Source organism: Brassica rapa, chromosome A08 (assembly GCF_000309985.2).
Source record: "Brassica rapa cultivar Chiifu-401-42 chromosome A08, CAAS_Brap_v3.01, whole genome shotgun sequence".
NCBI classification, from domain to species: Eukaryota; Viridiplantae; Streptophyta; class Magnoliopsida; order Brassicales; family Brassicaceae; genus Brassica; species Brassica rapa.
In genome coordinates, this window is record NC_024802.2 from 12663402 (window position 1) to 12689106 (window position 25705).

The 25705-nt window shown below is 31.8% G+C and overlaps 2 protein-coding genes, 1 long non-coding RNA gene and 1 pseudogene across 3 annotated transcripts; 2 read left to right on the top strand and 2 right to left on the bottom strand.

Annotated features, from left to right (window-relative positions):
* The first annotated feature begins 15 nt into the window (after positions 1-15).
* Positions 16-2237, top strand: LOC103834292 (isocitrate dehydrogenase [NAD] regulatory subunit 1, mitochondrial). Its single transcript, XM_009110370.3, has 4 exons — positions 16-626; positions 1251-1490; positions 1575-1653; positions 1740-2237. The coding sequence occupies exons 1-4, from the start codon at positions 129-131 to the stop codon at positions 2012-2014; spliced, it is 1092 nt and encodes a 363-aa protein (XP_009108618.1). The 5' UTR covers positions 16-128; the 3' UTR covers positions 2015-2237.
* Positions 2238-7979: 5742 nt separating this feature from the next.
* LOC117127266 lies at positions 7980-9663 on the bottom strand. The gene is made up of 2 exons (XR_004450190.1): positions 8638-9663; positions 7980-8363 (listed from the first exon to the last, which is right to left on the bottom strand). It is a non-coding gene; the product is annotated as an uncharacterized LOC117127266 (long non-coding RNA).
* A 238-nt stretch (positions 9664-9901) lies between these two features.
* Positions 9902-12211, top strand: LOC103834293 (protein HIGH CHLOROPHYLL FLUORESCENCE PHENOTYPE 244, chloroplastic). Its single transcript, XM_009110371.3, has 7 exons — positions 9902-10380; positions 10455-10553; positions 10635-10829; positions 11212-11304; positions 11389-11484; positions 11569-11709; positions 11809-12211. Exons 1-7 carry the CDS (start codon positions 9994-9996, stop codon positions 11983-11985), a joined length of 1188 nt encoding a protein of 395 aa, XP_009108619.1. The 5' UTR covers positions 9902-9993; the 3' UTR covers positions 11986-12211.
* A 1723-nt stretch (positions 12212-13934) lies between these two features.
* LOC117127258 lies at positions 13935-24729 on the bottom strand (annotated as a pseudogene).
* Between the last annotated feature and the right edge of the window lie 976 nt (positions 24730-25705).

Sequence of the window (25705 nt, forward strand, 5' to 3'; positions counted from 1 at the left end):
TAATAAAGGGGCAATTGTGTAAATATCATAAATTAATAAGAAAACACATTTCGTCTGCCTCCTCAGCTCTCAAAGGCCATCATCATCATCTTCCCTTTCGATCAAACTTTGTCAGATTCAACGAAAACATGTCTCGCCGATCACTAACCCTCCTGAAACACCTCGCCAATTCAAGAACCCAGACCCGATCCGTAACCTACATGCCCCGACCCGGCGACGGAGCGCCACGCGCGGTGACTCTAATCCCCGGCGACGGGATCGGCCCTCTGGTGACGAACGCCGTGGAGCAGGTGATGGAAGCGATGCACGCGCCGATCTACTTCGAGAAGTACGACGTGCAGGGGGAGATGAGCCGCGTGCCGGCGGAGGTGATGGAGTCGATACGGAAGAACAAGGTGTGCTTGAAAGGCGGGCTCAAGACCCCCGTGGGCGGCGGCGTGAGCTCGCTCAACGTGCAGCTGAGGAAGGAGCTTGACCTCTTTGCCTCGCTTGTCAACTGCTTCAACTTGCCCGGGTTGCCCACCAGGCATGAGAATGTTGATATCGTTGTGATTAGGGAGAATACTGAAGGCGAGTATGCTGGGCTTGAGCATGAGGTTGTTCCTGGTGTTGTTGAGAGTCTTAAGGTTGGTTTGGTTATGTAAAGTTTCGATTTTGAAGCTGCCCTGATTTGAAATTTGTGGAATCTTGGCTTAGGATGTCTTAAGGTCATATAAAGTTTCGATCTTTATGCCTTTTATGTTATGGGTTTTAGTGTGACGTGGAAGCAGTCTTGAATCTATGGAATCTTAGCTTAGGATGTTGTGGAGAGTCTTAAGGTTATATAAAGTTTGGATCTTTATGCCTTTTATGTTATGGGTTTTAGTGTGACGTGGAAGCAGTCTTGAATCTATGGAATCTTAGCTTATGATGTTGTGGAGAGTCTTCAGGTCATATAAAGTTTGGATCTTTCTGTAACATCCCGGTTTGTTGTATATAGTGAAAAGGTTTAATAGAATCTATTTGGCACCGACCGAGTGGGAGCTCCATTAGCCGTGGATGATCGGAGTGCTATACTTTCTACCTTTAATGCTATGGGTTTTAGTGTGACATGGAAGCAGCCTTGAATCTATGGAATCTTAGCTAAGGAAGAATGGTTTGGCATTTTCTTTAGGGTGATATCAATAAGAAGACTTGATTTGGTTTTGGTGGATGTGATGGAGTTAGGCTTTTTTCTTGGATCTGATGCGGTGATTGTTGTCTCTGTTTAGGTGATCACGAAGTTCTGTTCGGAGCGTATAGCGAAGTATGCTTTTGAGTATGCTTACCTGAACAACAGGAAGAAAGTGACGGCGGTGCACAAGGCTAACATCATGAAGCTTGCTGATGGTTTGTTCTTGGAGTCTTGTCGTGAGGTTGCTAAAAAGTATCCAGGGATCACTTACAATGAGATTATTGTCGATAACTGCTGCATGCAACTTGTAGCCAAGCCAGAGCAGTTTGACGTCATGGTATGTTCAAATATCTTGAAAATTCATTATAACAAATCATATTATTGCCTTGTTTTTCTTTTCTTGAAATTAAATGTTTTGCAGGTAACACCCAATCTCTATGGTAATTTAGTTGCAAACACTGCCGCTGGTATTGCTGGAGGCACCGGAGTCATGCCTGGAGGTAAAATTAGCATGTTCAATATACTCTCATTAACCCTCTCTAGATACAGTACTGGAAAAGTTCTGAGACTTGTGTAATATGAACAGGAAACGTGGGGGCTGACCATGCGGTGTTTGAGCAAGGTGCATCAGCAGGAAATGTCGGGAAAGACTCGATAGTAAGGGAAAACAAAGCAAACCCAGTGGCGTTGCTTCTCTCATCAGCCATGATGCTTAGACATCTTCAGTTTCCTTCATTTGCTGACCGGCTCGAAACAGCAGTGAAGAAAGTGATCTCTGAAGGAAAGTGCCGGACTAAAGATCTTGGTGGACAAAGCACTACTCAAGAGGTCGTTGACGCAGTCATTGCAAAGTTGGAGTGACTTGTGACAAAACACTTAATCTATCTCTCTCTCTCTCTCTGCATAAATCATCAAGTTTTTGTGTTGACAAAATTATATGGGTATGATCCACGGTGTCTGGTTTTGTACCTCTTCAGTTTCATACAATTCTTTTAGGCGTAAAATCGTCGAAACTTTCAATCAGATTTTGCAATTTCCAAATAATTCAGCTTGAATGAAAGCTTGGTGATATATTAGTGCCAAATGTTCAAACAAAACCTGTTAGTTTTCAGTTCTTACTTCTTTTCAAAGCATAACCATCACTTGAGAAACTTTGCACTAAGCCACTAGTCAATCATAACTCTCTATTTGCACTCTGGTCTCAAAAGTAGATATTTATAACACTAGGATTAACTAATTTAGGCTTATGGTTTAGAGTTGAACAGTGTGATAGGTTTTTTGGAATGTGAAATTTAGTATTCGAATAAATACTAGATTTTGACATGCGCTTTAAAACCGCGGGGTTTTTTACAATAAAAAGTTTAATAATGTTAATGATTGTTGTATGTTATTATGTTACAATATTGAATTATATCAAAACATATAATTTTATAAAATTATATGATTTATGAATTAATTTATTTAAAATTTTGTATGTATATTGTTATGTAACTCTCTCTTAGGTCCAAACATTTTGTCTGGTTCGAATAAAAACCGATCCGAATATACATGTTCGGTTTAGATCCAAATCTACGGCAAAGTATATATTGGGTATATTTCAGACCCATAGTGTCGGTTTAGGTTTGGATTCTACAGAGATCTGAACCGGTATCCTGAGTATCTAAAATGTTTTGTGTATATTAAATATATTTTTCTGTTTCGAATATGTCTTCGGTATCATGATTATTCTTTTGTGTTTCAGGTTCGGTTTTCGGTTAATGTTTCAGATTTCAAATAAAATGTTAGATTTTTAGAAACATATTTCGTGTATACGCATAAAATTTTAAATATAATTAAAAAACTTTAAAGTATTGTCATGCTTCTATACATTATGTTTTACATAAAAAATTTACATTATGTGTATAAAAAAATTTGGTTCATATAATATCTTAATAACTGTTGTAAATCAACCTTTATATGGGTCGGATAAATGATCATCATAGCTGACAATAAAAACTATATATAAACACTATCTTTCTGGTATTTGAAAATAAATGCTACTCTCATTATTTTATGTTAATAAGCACAAAATCTGGTCACAAAATCTTTTAGTTTGGCACAACCGCACAAATATTAAACGTATTATGTGATATAAAATATAGCATTTTAATGAAAGGATCCAACAACCTTTTATAAGTAGATTTTTAAAGATTGCTTCCTTTTTAATAATATAGATATAAATAAATTCTTGAAAAAATATTAAAAATTTGAAAAAAAATAGTTTCAAAAATAATTTTGATTTGAAAAAAAAAATTTGAAAAAAAAATTCGACAAAAAAAATCAAAAAAGAATATTTATAAAAAAAGTTCAAATTTAAAAAAAGCATAATTCGAAACATTAAATAAAATAAAAAATTATTTATTATATAGAGAGAATAAAAGTATAAGAGTCTTTTACCACTTAATGAAAAAAATATTTTTGAAATTATCTATTCAGTGGTGGATACCAAAAAAGTGATAAATATGAAATTTCCCTGATTTTGTTTCGAGCTTTCATTTAAAAATTATATTGGTTAATATCGTTAATACTTTTATTGTAAATAAATTTATTTTATAGATACTTAATAATAACATATTACTTATACTAGAGATTCTAACCGCGCTACGCGCGGTTTATTTATTTTTAAAATTTATCATTTTATGTGCATGTGATTTATTGAATATTATACTATATTATATTTTTAAAATTTTATAACTAATTTGAAAATTTTGTGTCATTTTTGTAGGCAGTTTAGATCATCGTAATTGAAAAATATATAAATTATATCATAAATAAATGAATAGGAAGAACACAATTCTCAAATAATGCACTAAAAATAATATTATAGATTAAGTTGTTAATGTGAAATATCAATTTTTTAACTATGGAATATCTACAACGATTTTTAATATGTTTGATTGTGTAATATTGAATTTAGTAAATCAGATTTAAGAATTTGTAAAGTGAAATGAATTAGAAGTATATAAAATACATTATAAATTATATTAATGTAATATTTAATTCTTTTTTGTCATCATATAATATCTAATTCATTTTTGTTATATTTTTTAATTTTTATTTATTATTTTGAAATGTCAACTTATGATTGCTTGATTTTCTGATACCATATTTTCGTTTAAAAATTTAACATATTTTTAAGACAAAATAGTAATTGGTTGATTAACTGTCGTTTCTTATTAAAGGTATATTAATAACTTTTGGATATTTTCTATTTATTAAAACAAAATGTTGTTTTATATATTTTTTTATCAATTGCTATGTGATATTTTTTAAAGTGTGGTTGCATGCAGTATTCATAATTTGGTGTTTTTCTATTTAAAGTAGTTCATTTTTATAGGTTATATTTTATGTTTGATCCGTGTTATTTTTTCAAATTTTGGTGTTTTGTTACATAATGTTATATTTTATAAAGTTTATGAGTGAATGATGTTGAAATAATCTATAGAGTGGTGTGCTATTTATTATTTTTGTGTTTTGGCTGTGGTTATTTATAGGGAGTGTATATTTTTGATAGATATTATGTGTAATTAATTAATTTTCTTCAACTTGGGTTTTAAGGAATTGATACAGCTATTAAATTCAGTTTTTTTATATGTTGCTTAATTTTTTTCCAAGTTATTTTTGACCACTATTTTCATTTTTACATTGATCAAGTTTTTATTTAAATGCTAGATTTAATTATTTTATGATTTCAAATATATTTAAAGTCTGTCAATTTGTGGGTAACTAATTGTTGTTTTTGTTTAGTTTTGATTTTTCTGCAAAGACTCCTAACGGATATTGATTTTTATAATTTATTGTTCACTTTTGTACATACATGTTTTTATTTATTTTTTAAATATGAATAAATATAAAACTTTAATTTTAATTCAATATCACAATAATATTTTATAAAAAGTAATGGACATTAAATAGTTTTTTTGTTAGATAATAAGAAATTAAATATTTAAGAATTATTTATAAAAAAATTATAAATCCAACCCCACCCCTAAATACTAAACTCTAAACTCTAAATTCAATTAATTTTATTTTAAGAAATTTAGTTTGTTTTTAATTGGTTATTTTAAATCATATATAGACACCATTAAATGCTTATAGCCTCAAATCAATTTTATATTCTAGATTTTTTTGAATAATTTCAATTGTATCTAGCCAAAAAATTTAAAATTATCGTTCCATGTTGTCTCTTGCATGCCCATGGATTCAGCAGAAATTCAAAAAGTTAACCTATTCGGGAATCTCCGGATCTTAAAATTTTATATAGCTTTAATTATTTGAAAGGCTTGAATTCTTTAAACTTTATTATTGTTATTTAATTTCTATGTTAGTGTTTCAAATATTCTTTTACAGATATTAAGCTATTTTATCTAAAATATTTTTCTTCTGTTAATTTATTTTATTTTATATTAATTTTCATTTTATTTCCAAATATTTAGTCTTTTGGAATATTTTCAATACCATATATCATAAACTTTAAAATATATATTTTTTTAATTGCTGGAAAAGCTTACATTCTATAAAGTAAATTACTCTTTTTGTTGGTTAATATTTATGCTAATGTTACAAAGATTTGCTATATACATATTTATAAGTAATTAAGAATTAATTATAGAAGTTTATAAACCCAAGTCACCCTTAAATACTAAATCCTAAGAAATAATCACTAAACCCAAATTTTAGTATATTTTTGATTAGCTTATTTTTGAAAATTGATATTCAACTTATTGTATTTTCAATCAAATTCTCATGTTTTCTTTTGTTAATTTAGCTTCCTTATTATTTTATCCTATTTAAAAGAAATATATGTTTATAAACTTTTGACACTTTAAAAAATATAAAATTAAAATAGTATATTGGTCTTTTAAACATTATGTGTACACTTTTAATGGTTTGTGTACTCAGTTTTATATTATAGATTATTAATATTTGGACTGTTCACCTCCTCCCCGATCTCGAGTCTATTGTGCTGATAAGATATTGAACCATTTATTTCTGTTAAACAAATTGATGATGATAAAACTGTAGTATGTGTTACTCTTTGGGATATCTATTAAACTTCCTAACTTTCACTATGATGTCCTTACATGTTTTTAATATCTCACAATTTGTTATGGAGCATGGAGAAACAAAAGCTGCTTTTTTTTTAATAGAAGAATTATATCCATGTTTGTATTCTTTTGATCAACATTTATTTCACTAATAGTTGGTCCCCATATCTAAAACTATCAACGCAAAAGAATTTAATTGTTTGCTTCATTATTTCTCATACTTCTTTCCCTCTCTTTTTTTCCTCTACGTCCTTAGATCTAGACACTTTTCACTATGATGCATTCATTTTCTTTTGATCACCTAACTTTATAGTCATCCAAACTATTGTGAAACTTGGTCATCTTCATCTCACATTGAGTGAAAAATGAGTTCCTATCAGCTATATTATACATTTCCAACTTGATTATGGGTGAGCTCACACTGTTGGTGTCAATCATCTTCGCCTTTTTCTTGCATAATATATACTCTCTCCATAGCCAGCTCTGAAAAAAATATAAGGCTAAAAAAAAATATTTAAGCTATTAGTCATTGATTTATCAACAAACAATAACAGTTAGAAAAATTCTCGTGAAGGGGGCATTTACATTGGCTAACAGAGCTATTTACAATTATTCTCAGATATTGGCCATCAACGTCATTTAAGTATTGAGGGGCTCTCATCGACCAATTTGTATTTTTTTTCTTCAACTGCTTTACCCACATCCCCAACACCATCATATTCCCTATTAAGGGTCTGACTGGTTCAAACGCAACGGTTGCGGTTGCGGTTGCGGTTGCGGGAGTTTGTGGATGCGGGCGGTTGCGGTTTCTAGCGGTTTTAAGAGATTTGTACGACTGGTACTGCGGTTAAAAATTGATGCGTTTGCGGGTGACTTATGACTGGTTAACTACCAAATGCTGTAACAGACAAATAATAAATTAACAATATTTACATTTAATATAATTATAAAAATATAAAAAATCATAAAATTATAATAAATATAAAATTTTTATTAAGAAAGTTATAATTTTAATTTTTGAAAATTTATTAAAATTGTTTTTATTATAAAATTTTATAATATTAATTAAAATATAATAGATATATTTTAATATTTTCATAATTTCAATTTTACATTTTTATAAAATATTTTTACTTTTGTATATATATTGTTTTAAAAAAAAAGAAAAAATTGTATCCTCCCGCATCCGCCCGCAACCGCAAACGCTAGCTGGAGCCAGCTTTTGAATTTATGAGATTCGGAGCGGTTTGAAGCGGTTTAGAGCGATTTGAGTGATTGTTGCAAACCGGCGACAACCGCTACCAACCGCAAAAGCTGCGTTTGCTGGTGGTAGCGGGAAAACCAGTCGCCCCTAAGTCATATTTATTTTCTTACAATCCTTTTTATTTGTTCGCATCAATTCTTATTTTTTTCCTTTAAGTCCTTTTAAAAATATTCAAGCGGTCTTAACAACTCTTGCGGGAAATGATCTGGAGTTTCATACTTGGCTGCTAGAAAGGCGAGAATCTCTTGTGTATTTCAAACTAAAACAAAGAATTCTAACATGAAATAAATAGCAAAAAGCATGGATTTATGTATTTTAAAATCGTAAACAGCTTGTATTATGTTTTTAAAAATAATAACATGCTTATGTTAAGCCTGAAAGTACTTACAATACTACAACATAAACTAAATGTACGCATATAATAATCCGTAATAGAGAATCATAGTCACTAAATAACTGCAGAACCCAAAGAACGAACGTCAAGATATTTCTTATACACAAAGTTGGGAGAAAATTACTGTTGTTTTGTTCTGTTACACATGAATCTTTTGAGAAACTGATATTCATACGGATATGTTGACAAACGTATAGGAAAGACAAAAATCTAATAGTAATCAAAGAAAAGTTGTTAGCTTCTTATGAATCACCAACCTGATTGTAATTTTGGACTCTTGAACCCTGCATGAGCTCATGGTGGAGAAGGCAACAAAAGTAAAACAAAAATCCCTTAGGATACAACACTGTCTCGGGAATCTTTGAGGATAGGAGAATCCTCTCTTGTATGATGCATCCATTCAGTGGAAGGTGGACAAATGAGTTTTCTTGTCTGGTCATTTCATCTCCCTATCTTCATTCAGACCTTGGCAGGAAACTCAGAAAAGTAAGTGGTTAGCTATAAATCTGCAAGATTTCGTGCCTAGAAATTAGAGAAATTCAGGTATGACAATGGTTTGTTATACATCTCTATTCTACAAATGGATTAGCAAAATAAGAACTATGAATTTCAAGATTAAGAAAGACAAAAAAAAGAGATTCAAGTAAAAATCCAAAAGAAGCTAAAAAGATTTGGTAACAGTGGAGGTAAGTGAACATGACGGATAAAAATACAAAAAAAAAAATAAAAATCAGCTGACCAGTTCAATCTATAACAGCTAGCAGCCAAGCAGAAATCATCTCTACGTTCTTCAGAGCTTTATTCGCTTTGGAGGACAAAACAGCCCGTGAATTCGGCACCACTTTCGCCGGAGCTGTGATTTGCAGAGCGATTTTTTCCATTAAATCAGTGGTCCATTTTGCCATCACATTGGTAGTCAATTTCACCGAATCGTCTCCATGTAAATTGGTGGTGTATTTCGGCTGGGTTTTGGTGTTTGATTTCGCCGGACCGGTGTCACTGTAAATCTCATGGTTCGTATCCGTTGAAGCGGTGTGTACGATTGGTTATTTGTAAGGGGATTTGGGAAGAGAAAAGTTTTCCCATTCATGTGAGTATATGTAGCTCGAGTTTGATGGGAGGTGAAGAGTTTGGATGTCATAAGTTCTGTAAATCTTTGATGGCAGTTAGTAATGGAGGGAGACGTTACACATCCTATTCCATTCGAAATTAAATTGTCTGGCTATTAGTGTTTACATATTTATTGATGCTTAAGAGATTTCATGCTATTAAGGTTTGATTTCAGGATAAGGAAGATGGAACGTGAGATTGAGAATGAGGAGATGAGTTAAATTTACCAGTTTTGGGCTTTTAATGTGGACTGTAATATAAATTCATGTGAATAAATGGGTTTCCGCGGATCATTTTTGTCTCCATCGGTAGTGTAACTTTAACAAATAATATGAGTGAGTTGGTTTTTTTTGACAGTTGTCTCCTTGTTATTGGCCACAATTAACTGGCTGACGTGGATGCCTTCTTTGCTCTAGTTTTAGAACTTTTAGTATAGTATAGATAATGAATTTATTACACAGTCAAAAGATAATATAGATTTTTTTGTTATCAAAACAATAATATTTTTAATTATAAAAACTTAATATTGGCAATTGAATTAATAATAGATATAATAATATGTATTTTTATTATGATTATGTCTGTATTTACGAGCAAAACACCCGGTTATAAATACTTTTGTAATGATTCTTTTAAAAACATCTAATCCACCTTACTAATATTCGTTATTAATTGTATAGTGAAACGTAAAATATTGGACATGCATTTTTTATTTTTAAAAATAACATTGTTCGTAAAAGAAAAGCCCAAAGTTTTCTAAATTTTAATACTGTAAAAATTTAATTAGATAAACTTGTTTTTAGAAATATAAAACCTGAAAATTGCTTTAGTAAATTAAAAACTAGTTTTATTAAAATTTGGTGGCAACAAACGAAACCCAATCCAGTTTGAAGACAAGTTGACGTGGCCTAACTCGAATCAATTGTGTTCTCTCTATCTCTCTGTCTCCCTCACCTCTCTCTCTCTCTCTCCTCTCCAATTCACGATGGCTTCTCTCAGACTCCCCGCTCAGCTCGTTACACGTGGCACTCTCAACCACCATAACTCCTCTTCCTCCGCCGCTCCCTGCGTTAGCCTCTCGTGGCGGCGATCTCTCACACCGGACAATTCATTTCCCAACCTCCCATCTTCCTCACCCCTTAACCGGAAACCATCGACGGTAGTGCCGGTTACATGCAGTGCTGCAGCGGTTAACCTTGCTCCGGGGACTCCAGTCCGACCTACGAGCATCTTGGTCGTCGGTGCCACCGGAACCTTGGGAAGACAAATCGTCCGGAGAGCTTTAGACGAAGGGTATGACGTCAGGTGTTTAGTCCGACCAAGACCAGCTCCCGCCGACTTCCTCCGTGATTGGGGCGCCACCGTCGTCAATGTACGTAATTCACATTGCAAGTCTTTGACTTTATCTCAGAAAAAATAACTAAACCGGGTTTTGTTTTGGACCAGGCGGATCTTAGTAAACCGGAGACAATTCCGGCAACTTTGGTCGGAGTCCATACTGTAATAGATTGTGCCACGGGACGTCCTGAAGAACCCATCAAGACAGTAAGCTTCAATGTTTGGTTTGTGTGTTTAAAGACTAAAGAGTTAGTCTCATGTCTTTTGCTTGGTTTGTGTTCGGTTTAGGTAGATTGGGAAGGGAAAGTGGCTCTTATACAATGTGCAAAGGCTATGGGGATTCAGAAGTACGTCTTCTACTCAATCCATAATTGCGATAAGCACCCCGAGGTTCCTCTCATGGAGATTAAGTATTGTACCGAGAAATTCCTTCAAGAATCCGGTTTAAACCACATTACAATCCGGTTATGCGGTTTCATGCAAGTAAAGCCCTCATCTCTTTTAATTTTACAATGCATTTAGCTATCCTCATTCACTTGTATTGCTTGATGAGAGATTAAGTACATAAGTTTCAACATTGAATGTTGTTTATAGCTAATTGTTGATTTTTAAAACTGATTTAAATCTTATTACACCAATAAAAGTACACATTTGTTGACAATGATGTTTTAGAAAAAAGAGTATCGAGTTTTAACGTTGTAGAAATATGGATTTAAGTGTTGTAAATTATTCATTCACATAGTCAATATACAAATCTTAAAATAGGTACCTACCTCAGGTCCTCAATGTTTTTCTCTCTAAGTGTTCTTGCTTTTTACTTGATTCGCTTTTGTTAACAACACTAATTCTTGCCTGATCGATGAAGGGTCTAATCGGTCAATATGCAGTCCCCATTCTGGAGGAAAAATCTGTGTGGGGAACAGATGCACCAACGCGTGTGGCTTACATGGACACACAGGTAAAATTAAACAATGTAGATGTAGTTCATTTCCTTCGTGTAGCACACAAAATGATGTAACAGGTTCCTCATGGGCTATAACAGGATATTGCTAGGCTGACACTTATTGCTTTACGCAACGAGAAAGTCAACGGAAAGCTTCTAACGTTCGCTGGCCCTCGTGCATGGACAACTCAAGAAGTAAGCCCCAGATTATATTAGTAGTTATTGTGTAATGAAATGGATAACAGAGAAATGTTACTGAAAGCATAACTAACATGTCAGGTAATAACATTATGTGAGAGACTTGCTGGGCAAGATGCAAATGTCACAACGGTTCCAGTTTCTGTATTGAGAGTCACACGTCAATTAACTCGGTTTTTTCAGTGGACAAACGATGTTGCAGATAGATTGGCCTTCACAGAGGTAAACCTGGCTTTTTCACATGATAAATGATGCTTTTTTTTTCATACTAGTTTTCATTTCAACTGAACAATCATTGCTTTTAACATTTATGTGGCTTAGGTTCTGTCGAGTGACACAGTCTTCTCTGTTCCGATGACCGAGACTAATAGTCTACTAGGTGTGGATCAAAAGGATTTGGTGACTCTAGAGAAGTACTTGCAAGATTACTTCAGTAACATATTGAAGAAACTAAAGGATCTTAAGGCACAATCCAAACAATCAGACATCTACTTCTGAGTTCTGACGACCTTGTAGTGTCTCAACGCTATTTATAAACTGCACTTGCATCCATAATGTGTCACTGTGAGCTTCATCGGTGCTTTGTTTTTCCATAAGTTATTGTACTTTTTCTTGTAATTAAAGAGAATTATTGTAATATATGTAGCTTACCATACATATTCTTTGTTCCCTTGAGGTGAAACCAGCAGGTGAAAAAAGAAAATGAGATTTCTGTGAACCATCATCTCTGTACGTATGTTACTGTTAAGCTTTTGTTACAAGTTAGGGCTGTGAACTTGGTATATTTTTCTTCATCTTCAAGTCTACTACTTCATTGGTTCTTATTTTGGCTAAAGTGACCAAGTGAGATAACTATTTGTCTATTTTCAAAAGGAATGGTAAATAATAAATAAAAGTCAGTGTCTAAGATCATCTTTAATGAAAGGTTTCATAGGGGTTCTCATTCAAACATATGTAATCTTGTGATTTTCAAAATTCATGTGATAAAAAACTAGAAAACAAAATTATTATTCTTACCAAATATCTATCCCCTATATATTATTTGAGAAGCATTGCAACATTTTTTTGTAGCCACGTGTCATCACTAGAATGATTCTTAGAATCCTTAGAGAAATAGGTTGGTCCATCTAAATATATAATAAGCTTTTTATTAAACCACAAGAAATACGTTATTAATGTGCTTCATTATTTCCTTAAATAAGATTACGGAATTGTCTAATGTGGCTAAAGTATATATGACCATTAATGATTTTGAATAATAAATATTTGATAAAAATAAGTGTGTATTATAATTATATTTGTTTAATTTTAAGCTATTAAAATAAATTAAACAATCATAGTAACCATATAATAAAAATTAAAAAAAAATATTTATATATTATATTTTGAATTTTTAAAACGAGTATAAATTACTAAAACTGTTAAAAGTTTCACATTCAAATTTTGTGATCTATGATTTAAAACTTTTTTTATGACATGATACAAGTAATTAAAAAATAATATAAGTTGAAAGTCTCATTTAATAAGTATCAAAAATAAAAGATATATAAATATATGTATCTTAAACTATATGCCATATAAAAATACATAAATATCTTAATTTTGAAATTTACTTTGAACATTGTTTTGATAAAAAATTTGAAAAAATATTGACAACTTAATTTTTTAAAATATTATAAATTACTTAAACCATTAATTCCACAGTGAAAATTTTGTTATCACTAATTTATACTTTTTGCTATAACAAATACAAATAATAATAAAAATATGAGCAAAAAGCATCATCTAATAAATATTAATATTAAAATATAACATATATATGTTACTATCATTTAAATTTAATTATATATCATATCAAATAGAAAAAATATTTCCTCGATTTATAAAATTTATTTATATGTTCACACCAATTTAGTTATATAAGTAGTAGATAATAACTTTCTAATTATTCAATATATATTTATTATTTCATAATATGTTATAAACATATAATATATAAAATAATTTATATATATAATGTTCATCCCGCGCAAGGCGCGGATCTTAACCTAGTTGCATCTTAAATCCAAATTATATGTCCAAAACTATAAATATTTATATATACTATTACATTTATATACTTTTACAATTTAGAATATATAATTATCATTTTGAATATAAATATTAATAGTTACATTTATAAATATTAATAATTTTAAAATAAAATTTTTAAAATAATTTCAAAAAAATTTTGAATTTCAAAAAAAAAAATTGAGAGCCATATCTTGGGTTACGCGAACAAATCGGAGTTTAGAAAATATTTTGAAAAAAATCCAAAATTATAAAAATATTAATTTGAAAACATATAATTCGATATTATAAAAGAAACTTATTTATTCTTAATTTTTAATACTTTATTACTTATATATATATATATATATATATATATATATATATATATATATATATATATATATAAAGCAATGGGTAAAATCGTCTTTTGTCTTTTTTTTTATGAAATTTTTTTGGTCATTTTTCTCTTTGAATGCTCTTTTTTGTGACAAAAAACATTCAAATGGTTATTTAAGAAAAACTGTCCAATTTTTTATGTATCACTATTATTTTCTTTTTAATTTGAAAGAAAAGATAAAAAAAATAATGCTATATGATTTAGAAAATAAATAAATTATATATTTACTTTACAAAAAGAATGATAGAAAATAGGTAATACAAATTCATGAAAAACTATACTAATCCAAAAAAGTTATGATCAAATTTCATAAGTCAATGTATATAAATTTTCACAATCCACATAACTTTTAAAATCTATCAACTCTTAAAATTCACAAACTCTACACAAATTCATCTCCCAATAACCCCCCTAAAATAAAGCACCAACAAATTAAGAAGAAAAATAAGGAAAAAATATATGCAAGTATGAATGTGTCACAAGAGCTTAGTAAAAATTATTATATAGTATACAGAGAATACTATAACGAAATCCTTTCTAGTTACTTTGTTAACTGTTGTAGTTTTGGTTACTGGATGCAATGTCCTTTTAAAGGTTCGTATATAAATCTACTAAATCACCGAAGAAAGACAGAAGTGGTAAAGCTTGAACTTTGGTATGGATTTAGTTTCTCTCCCAAATTGAGACTTGAATAACCACCATGGTCCAATGAAAATAAAACTCTACATAACTTTTAGCTTTGTTCACGGTAATCCCAAGTTAAACCTTTAGCCACTTCAGTATTTTTTTAAAATATTTCTGTATGTATTAAACAAGATATTTTACAGTAAAAATATTTTTTTATTACACAAGTAAAAGTTACCTAACAACATCTCGTCCACTATTGGCAGCATATCTAGGAGAGTGTTTTTTTTTTTTTGGTCAAATCTAGGAGAGTGTTTTTTTTTCTGCAATGTCACAACAAGCCACCCAAAATTTTCACACACCCACAGAAACGTTTCCCTTTTGATTTACAACACTTGATGCTTTCTATTCTCTTTTTCATTATTAAAGGTTTATATTGACTGGAAAAAAGTAACACCACGAAATCATAGTACATTGAAGTTCTTGAAACGCAAGACAAATACTAGTATTTCATATGTTAAAAAGGTTATACATCTTCGGAAAATACATCTTCAGTTTGCTCAGCCACTTTTCTTTTGTTGCCTCGATCAACTTAGATCTTAATTAACTATTGCATTAAAATAATGTTTAAAAAAAAAGACTATGGCATTATAACTAGAACCAGCAAGAAACAAAACTCTTTTCTAACAATTCCTAATAAATTCAATTAGAAAACGATAAACAAAAAAATTACAATTTCCTCGCTAAAATCTGGATGAGTAAAATTTTGTTCGTCGTAAACCTAAGACTGTGCATTATTATATACACTAATACACATTTGAAATACTACGTGAAAATATGAAATGAAAAGCATGTGTATGGTGAACCTTTTTTCACTAGTGAAATGTGTAGCACATGTGACCTGTCGTCCCCAATTATTCAGTGCCTGCGGAATTTTGCCCATCTTTCAAAGCCTTTCTGTGTTTTGTTTATGCTTCCTCTATAAACCCTAAATTGAATCAGCTTCCACCAATGAACACCATATTTAAAACATTAAATGTATCTTACTGACCAGAACTTTGCTCCAAGCCCCACTAAATAGCAGAGGAATAAAATAGTTGTATCATAGTATAATTAGTATTGTTATTTGTCTTAGAGTATACACGTTAATAATGGATAAGGCCTAATCTATAACTGGCATCTACGTTTTTTTTTTTTTTTTTTTTGGTGCACAACTGGCATCTACGTTTAAATAAAGCATAAGTAAAGGGTAAATAGTGAGATGAGAGTTACATATTCATTGGCATATACATAATTGGCCAGAACTTACATAATTTGTGTAGATTACATTACATATGAATATTTGAACCTAATTGAATATGAGAACAACAATTACAATTTCCGGGAATATGCTTAAAGGTCCTACTTTCATGATGTTTTATGCTTTATAAATATAAAAAAGGAAAAACAAAAATCTTACACAATTGATTGACGTCTTCTTCTTTTTGTGCTGGTCTGAGTTTGACGTTTTCTTTCTCTGAATTTTCAGCCAAATCATCAATTAAGGTACCATGAAAAAAGCAGGTTTTAGAAAGTTTTTTTTCAATAAAAATCAGTCATTCAACTATAAAAGCTGAAACGTTAGTACCGTTTGGTACCTAAATAAATCAGAGAATAAGGAGGATATCTATGCCATTATCATTAAAGAAATTCTTCAATCTTGACAACTTTGTAGTTAACTTTTTGTAGTTATATTCAAAAAGGCGATACAAATTCTACTTGTAATGATCTATAATTTTTTTTAATTATATAAATTTTATTCAACCAGAAAACATTAGTAAATCATATCTGATGTAACCCGCTTTGAACAAAAAAATCACAAATTAATCTATTACAAAACTAACTTTGTCCATTTACTAAACTCGACACATTCAACTAGTCTGTATTTTGATATCTAGGAATCAGTATTCATTCTCAACCTTCGATGATGACCACGGAAAAGTGAGGTTCTCCTTGTTCTCTCGGATATCGGAAGTTCCCGTGTCATTTCAAGAGTAGATGGCTTCCAATGAACGCCACGAAGCTTATAACCATCACCATAGATGAAACGCTAGCAGAACTAGAGGAGAAAAGAGCGAGAAGACACTAGTCCAATATCCCTGCTATATAAGTCGCCTCTGACGCCAAAACCGTTTAGGACTGAAGCACCTCCAAACCACGAAGGTAACAAAAAGGTGGGCACGAGAGGACTACTATAACTTGAACCATGCATGCTCTAAGACCTGCAAAAAGTATTAGCGGAAACACTACCATGGGAAAACAACTGAGAGCTCACAACACTGGGATGTGTTGTAGCACCAAGGAATCACCGAGGGAAAGTAGAAGAACTGCATACCACCTGAAGCCACTACAAACTTCACGAGATCGCCACCTTTGAGAACCGAGGTGTGATTATATCTGAGACGCTAACAATGGAACCGGTGACATTGGAACCAACAAAACAGAGGAAACATGAGCATAATACCATATAACTTGTGACAAGTATCGATGATGAACCTGGAATTAAGCGCCGATAGAGAAAGATAGAGAGAGAGAGAGAGAGAGAGAGAGCTTGAGATACCACCTCAGAGAAGCCATAGACGAACTCTCCGACACCTCAAAACTCAACGGGCCAACACCGAGAGATACAACACACAACAATACCTTAGGCTAAGCACACCTTCGAGACTATGGGACCTTCAAAGCACCCATGGCAAAGGTGTAAGGATGTGGCTCAGCCAAGATGCCGAGGAAGAGACACCAAACCACACAGCTGCGACTCAACTACAAATCAAAAGCAGTACGAGACCACAACCCATATCTGCAACCAGATTCGTTAAACCCACTCCGCGCACAGATGACTCTACAAGCGGCTTAAAGGACTGGCTGCCAACCCCTTAAAGTCGACTTCGCTGACATCTCCCATACCAACCACCGCGCTGAGACTCCAAAAACCTAGCAAGACCACACTGGAGATATCCTTTCGCGAGCAGAGATCATGAACCGGATATGCTTTCAGACACAGAACCACGAGCAAAACATGGAGAGAGAGAGGAGACCGCAACGAAGCAAAAACAAAGGAGAGATGGGGGAGAGAGAGAGAGCAGATTACCTATGGCGTCGGAACGCGCGTTTACGCGCCGTCTGTCACCAGAATTTGAAATAGATTTGATTGAAAGTCGAGAAAGTTTGGCAGATGAGATAAAAATTAATGATCTATAATTGTTATTAAATTTTCTTATTCTTTTGTCATAGTGGGTAATTGTCGCTATAGAAAGTAAAATTAAGATAACAACTAAGACTATTTTACGACATGATTCTTAATTTTGTAGCTAATTTGCAAATTTATAATTTATGTTAACCCAACTTTATTCTAAGTGGAAAAGTTTAATTATGGTGACCAATGGTTGGCGGTGACTTAAAATAATGAGCGCCATAGAAATGGCGACTGAAAAGATAGCAACTTCTTTTTTGAACACATAAAAAGATAGCAACTTATCACTAGCAAATGCTCATAAAACCATACATACAATTTGGCGATGAACTTTGCTATGACAGGATGTTGCTACAAACTTTTTAGTTAGTTTTAGCAAACTTCATAGCTACGTTGTACAGTATAATATAACTTCATGTCCTTTAACAAAAAAAGAAGAAGAAGATATTTTCAAATACTGTCATCTCCAAACCAGAAAAATAAAACAAAAATACAAACAATACAGTAAGCTAGATTCTAGAATCAGCAAATTAAATGGTGTTAGAACTTGAACGTGCTAAACCTGATAAGCTAAAGAAAGTGAGGAAGATAAAAAGGTGAAAGGGACAAGAAGAAGGCGACATGGCAATACATTAATTCAACTAGGGCCTCGTCCGCGCTACGCGCGGATTACACATTATAAATTTGTTATTTTTAAGTTATTTTAAACTTAAAATATTTTTTACATAATATTCGACCAAAGATTGGATAACACCACAAATTTAAATTTTTTATTTCTTCACTCGACTCATATCCTTATGTTAATTCCAAAAGACATATAAAGTTATGGTAATTTTTCTTCTTGTTGATGAAATAAAATTTTTTTTTTTTTAAGTTAATCCATTTATTGACACAAACAATTAAAAATATTATACATAGAAATTAAAATTTATTTCTCTTTTCTAATTTTCTATATATTTTGGATCAATATTTTTTACAAACATGATTTTATTTATGAGGATTTTATTCAGAAATCAGTCAATGATAGGGCAATAAAAATTTACAGGGTATGAATTTTGTTGAAGTACTTTTCAGTTTTCTGCTTTCTTTTACTGTCCGGAAATTATAAGGATGTTCATAGGTTTGTGACATTCTTTATACGGAAATCTTGCACATTATCAATATTATTAAAAGGGAATCATCTCCAAAAATCTACTTTAAAAAGATTGTTAGACTCTTTTATCTATAATATTAAAATTAGCATTGTTTTTCAAATAACGAATGGAAAGATATGTTTAGATATAAACTTTTTTGTCGGCAAATTTTTTTATCTTTAACAGTCACAAAAAATAAAATCACAAAAGCCTTTTACAACATATTTGTGGCTATGATGAACATATGGCCGATCCAACATTTATTAACATATTATTTTGAACCAAAACATTTTATACATAGAATTGTAAAAATTTATATAAAACATATTTTATTATAACAATACTTTAATGTTTTCTAATTATAGTCAATATTTTATCCGAATACACAAAATATGTCTAAAAATCTAAAATTTTACTTGAAACCTGAAAACCCGAACCTGGAACTTAAAAGAATATTCTTGATATCAGAAAATATTTTTGAGACAGAAAAATATACATGATATATTCAAAACATTTCTGGTAGTTAGGGTACCCATTCGGGTCTTGATAGAATCCAAACTCAAACCGAGATTACGGATCCGAAAAATACTCAATAGATACTTTACCCTAGACTTGGATTTGAACTGAACATGTATTTTCAGGTCGGTTTCGATTCAGTTTTTAGAACCATATAAAATGTCCAAACCTAGAAAGAGTTACATAACACCATACATTCAAATCTCAAATAAATTAGTTCATAAATTATATAATTTAAAAAAAATTCCAGGCCTTAGCATCCGGGTCTTCGGGTCGGATTCGGGTCGGATCTCGTCGGATCCGGATCCTTCGGGTCCTAGCAATTTAGACCCTTATAGGTACCTATAATTTTTTGGGCCTTATCGGGTCCGGGTTGGTTCGGGTCTATAATTTTAGTACCCGTAAAATACCCAAAAAGTTTGGGTATATTTCGGATCCAGGTCGGATTTAGGACCCGAAATAGACCCGAAATTCCCGAACTGGACCCGAAAACTCTAAAAATACCCGAAGAACCGCAAAAAATACCCAAAAATTTATCTAAAATCAGACCCAAAAACCCAAAACATACCCGAATACCCGAATTATATTTTCTAAAAATCTAAAATTTTACCATAAACCTACAATTATACCCAAAAATCCAAACCCAAAACTTTAAAAAAAAATCTGAAATACCAATAATATACCCAATCACCCAAATATACCTAGTATATACAATTATTTGCGGGTACTTCGGGTACCCGAACGGGTCTCGGGTAGGACCCGGATCCGAGCCGAGATCTGTGGGTCAAAAAAAAAGACCCAATATGTACTTAGCAAGGTAATTGTGTTGGAAATGCCCAGGTCCGGATGAAATGTCCAGGCCTAAAAAATTATATGCTTTGATGAACTAACTACCATATGTGCTGGAAATTGTGTAGTTTAATTACATACGTCTCAATGTAAGATAATGCAAAATCTAGGTTTAAATCTGACAAAGAAAATTATCATTTTAGACATGTCAATCATAGCATAATATTGGAAATGTTTTGCATAAACCTCTCTACGAAGTACACTTCTTTTTTTTACGGCATCTCTACGTAGTACACCACCTCAAATGAACATTATTGTATAAAATAACATTTTATTGGTTCTTGTCAATTTAAAAATTTGTATATAATTTAACACAAATTTACGATTTATCCGGAAGTTTAATGTTCTCTTTGTTTTTCATTCGGTAATAACATCTGCATTACACTAAATTATTAAATGTGAATTTTAATCTACCTAAGACTCATATACACAAAACTATGAAACAAACAATTTAAGTGGATACTTGTTGATATAAGTACGTATAATACAATCTATACATAGAACTAAAATCTCTAGGAAGAACATGAAAAAGGAAACGTGTTTAGTAAGCCAAGCTCCTCGCAGTTTCAAAGAAATGAGCCAGGGCTTCCTCTGGCGTCCCTACCAAGACACCGTGTCCTAGGTTTGAGTATATGCCGTGAAGATAGGTCCAGTAATCTTCACTACTCTGACATAGAAAGACATTTTCTTTCAGTTTCTTGAATTAAATATAAAGAACTATTACCTTCAGCTCAACAAAGTAAACTATCCACCTATAAATCTCTTCAGTTAAAGCAGGAATCAGAGATAATAGGTTAGATGGATCAACATTTCCATGGACTCTTAAGTCTCTAACACTGCTCCCCAGTCGCCTCTTTCCATCAGCCATATCTACAGTCCAGTCAAGTCCAATAACATCTGCTGAAGAAGACCCATGTTTCCATTTTGTGTAGAAAACAATAGGCGTGTCTGAATATCTTCTCTTTTACAGCATGAATGATCAGGCAAGCCAAATGAGAAAAAGGAAACGTTAAAACACCAAAAGAGAATCTTTCCAAGTACTCAAGATGGAAAGTACTTAAACTATACCTCTTTGATCCAAGGCTCCCACATCTCGGGAGTCAACTGTCCACCCCCATGAATCGAATATTTGAATGCAGTGAGCTACGTGCTCAACTTTTTACACAACGTACTCTGTGATGACTTTGGTTATATTAGATATTAGAGCTCTCAGTACAATTGGTGCAGTGTCCAAGGAGCTCCAACAAAACCCAATACCTTAGCATGTTCCTCGGCCTCTTGTCTCAGAATGTTGAGAGAGTCTCCAATGAACTGAAGTTTCTCAAGATCAATTGGATGAAATTTCTTTAAACATTCTTCAGGTCTGATGAGATACTGGATCACAGGGCCTTTAACTTCTTCATTGTCAAACAGGAAACCGAAGGCAGGTATAGGAGTGAGGATGCCAGAGAAAATAAATGACATAGTCTGGTATGAACGGAAGCCAAAGCTGCAAAGAGATTACCACGATAAGATCAGTGTTGTCTCTGAAGGAAGGGTGTTTCTGAGCGAGCTTCTGGTAAACAGCGGTATACTTTCCTGCTTGCCCTTTAGCAGTGCTAAGCAACAGTGTATCTGTTAATAATGTAAGAAAGGTTTCTATTAACTGAGGGTACAGATTCATTGATCTCTTTAATGATCATTAGCATAATCACTTAAAAGCTGGAAACTTTGTTATCTATTTCACATTCCAAACAGAGAAAGAAGCACCTTTCAAAAGTTTTGAAAAATAAGAGAAGCAAATATATTTAGAGAAATTGGATTGCAAGAGATACATACCAGAAGAGAAGGAAGAACAATCTACGACGAACTTCCCACTCCAAGCAGCGTTACTGAATCTTCTTGGGTGACAAATTAATCCACGTTTATGGGACTGGATCGAAGAAACCCTTGACCCGATGAGTAACATGTCGACGACTGCAAGCACTATATACCAGAAAGAGAAGTCTCCGATTAGATTGGCAATAAAATATAACTTAAATCGTTGTAGGTAACTGTTCTCATACCTGTTTCACAATCATAAGCAGCAGCAGCTCCAGCCCAATTAAACCTCCCCTGTAGTTATGTTTCTTGCTTTCAGAAGATGTACTAAGCGGAAATGGAGCTCTGGTACAGCTAAAGCCAGTGAGAAAAAAATTGAGCCATTGCAGCCTCCAGGTAGATTTTTCGGAAATGATTTCTAGGGTTTGCGTGGTTTCTCATTTAGCAGAGAAATCAATATGATTTTATATAAGCTAAGAAACAAAGGAAGTGAAAACGCTTCCATGTCTTCGATTGAAAGAAAGGGGATTTAATGAGAATTAGTTGTTGGAGGCTAGAGTTATTGTGGAAGAACGGTTCAGTTGAAGAACGCTTTGGTTTGTTTCTCTCACGAAAACGCTAAGATGAAGTGGATGGTGACGTGGCTAAAGCTAATGTACTCATTGGCCTGAATAAAAAAGCTGACGTGGCATGCTGTATGCTCTCTGTATTCTGCTTTTAGTAGTGTTAGATGTCTTAGTACTTGTAATGTTTAATTATTCCATCTTTCTTTTGTTTATTTTTACATTTTCATTTACATACTACACTTCAAGTTGACTATTTAAAATTTACTTCATCAAGCTTTCCCCAAAATGTAACAATAAATTGACTAATTGAAGTTTGGCGGGACCAAAGTAAAGTTCTCATAATATCATTATCTCTGAATCAACATGGTGCTCTTATATTTTCCACCTAACATCACTAAATTTTGGACATTTACCAGACAATTACATATGACTTCTCTACTATTTTGGATTTTCATATAATGCATGCATTGCATAAATTCATAAAGTGAGGGGGCGAGTTTGAACCAGTATATTAACATAATCAACTCACTAATAAAAACCTATATATGATTCAAACTTGATGCAATGCATGTTTTACCTGAAAATCCAAAATAGTAGAGAAGTTATATGTAATTATTTGGCAAATGTCTAAAATTTAGTGATATTAGGTAGAAAATATAAGAAAATCATGAAAAGTAGAAAGAGTTTGTTATTAAACGTAAAAAGAAAACAGAAGGGACAAAATGGGTTGCTTCTGCACCAAGTTAAAATAGCATCTAGATATCAGTTACAAGGCTTCGATGCTAAGTATCTCTACGAGTTCTGATTCCTGGGGTTTTGTTTGAATTGCTGTGATATAAACTCGTCACCACATGTACTCGCAAGTCGCAATGGAACTGATTTGTTTTGTTGTGATAATGTGCGTACTCGTGTTCTGGACAGTCTCCTATTAGTCGACGTCAAGTAAGAAAAACACCTAGTAGTATTGTGTGAATCCGGTGAAACAAGATATATGAGAGAAGAAAACTATATGAGGGTTGTTAGTTTCAGTAATTTTTTTTTTTTTGAAATGATTTAAGGTATAAGAGAATATTGAAGCATATATTTTGAAGAGATAAAAACATGTATTTTGCATTTTTAATGCAAATGTCCTAACATAATAATGAAAATAAAATTCTCGTGTCTCTCCAGATTACGAAGATAATAAATAACAGCTTAATAAAAAATGTATTTAAGATATAATCATTAATTTCTTACCCCCAAAAGATTATCGAAAATCTAAAATTTAATGGTCTAAAATTAACCCACCTATGTTTTTCTCCACACTTGAATGGTTGACTCGTGCAACTAAAATTTCATTGACCATTACCTATATATATACCTTTAAATACTAATTACTTTTTTGAAACACAAATACTAATTACTAATATATACATATTCAGATGATATGAAACATCAATAAAGTAAAATACAAAAAGTCTAGTCAATGAGAGAAGAACAAACCATGACGACGTGAGCATCACACCTGAAGCCTGAAGATCTGTTTTGGTAACAACATCCATTCAGTTACGTCTTCAGTTTGAACACCCAAACCAACTACACACTATGCTTTTAAAAAAGAATAATTTATTTCCCCCTAAAACCATAATAAATATCAAATCTTGACTTTCCAAACAACTAATTCATTTATTAGAAAAAGAAGTCATGTACATTCCTCGTTTATTTTCTGACGTTACCCGTTACCATCATGTAATAATGAGTGTCCAAATCAAATACTGTCGTTACGTAATTAGAGACTAATAAAGATAAGGGTATTCTGGAGAATATGATAAAATTGTCAAAACGGGTCAAAGTTACAATCAAACACAAAGCCAAAGTTAGAGTAGTAGTGTACTTAAAAGACCAGAACTAACCGTATCTATCTAATTAAAACTCAAGTACAAAATTGGAGTGTTTGGAGACTTGAATAGGACTTTTAAAAATTTGGAGTGTTTGGAAACATGGATTGCAGTCTTTTAAAAAAAATATTTTTGTTTGAAAACAAGGATAGTAGTATTAAAAAAAAAAGTAATGGGCTTATGTTTTTTTAAAAAATTGAAAGTTATCTAGGCCACTTTTAAAATATACCAAAATGGGTCAATCTAATTCCCTAAAAATTTTTTTTCTAAACTAACCATAAAACAAAATTTAAACTTTATATACATATTTCAAATCAAAATAATAATTCAAATTTGATTTATATCAAAAATTGATTCAAAAATATACATATATTCAAAAATGGATTTTTACTAAACTATTTTTCAATAACCATTATAAAAAAATATTGTCAATATATATAAGAAAAATATAATACAAAGCCCAATTTGAAATACCAACTCAAATTATGGTTTTCATATTTCATATTAAGTTTTTAAAATATAATATATGTAATTATTTATATGATGATATGTATAAAATACTATTAATTATATGATTACTTATATGATGGTACATATAAAATACGATTAATTATATGATGATAAAATACGATATATAATAATGACTAGGGATGGGCTTTTGGATACCCATACGGGTTTAGTTCTGATCGTTTGTATTTTGAGTTTTCGGGGTCAAAGATTTCAGCCTTATTAGAATGTTTCTAAATTTTGGTTTGAGTTCGATTTGGATCTTTGCGGGTTTGGTTTGGGTTTGGATAACTAATTTAAATTATTTTTAAAGTCTTAAATCATTATATATTTTAAATTTCTCAAAATGTATAAATAAAATAATATATTACGTATAAATTTGAATAACATATGCCATAATACTTAAGCTTAACATATCAATTGGCTTGATTTAAAATTTTGGATACGAAATCAATAATTATTTTAAGTATTTTTGGTGATTTGAGTATACTTTAACTATTTCAGATATTTACTTTTGACTATCTATTAATATTTTCAAGTATTTAAACCAATTTAAAAGTATCATTTTTGATGTTTTATATACGTTAAATCTAAAAATAATTAATATATATAAGTATATAAATCTATTTTTAGATAAATTCGGATACCCAAATACTTCGGTTCGG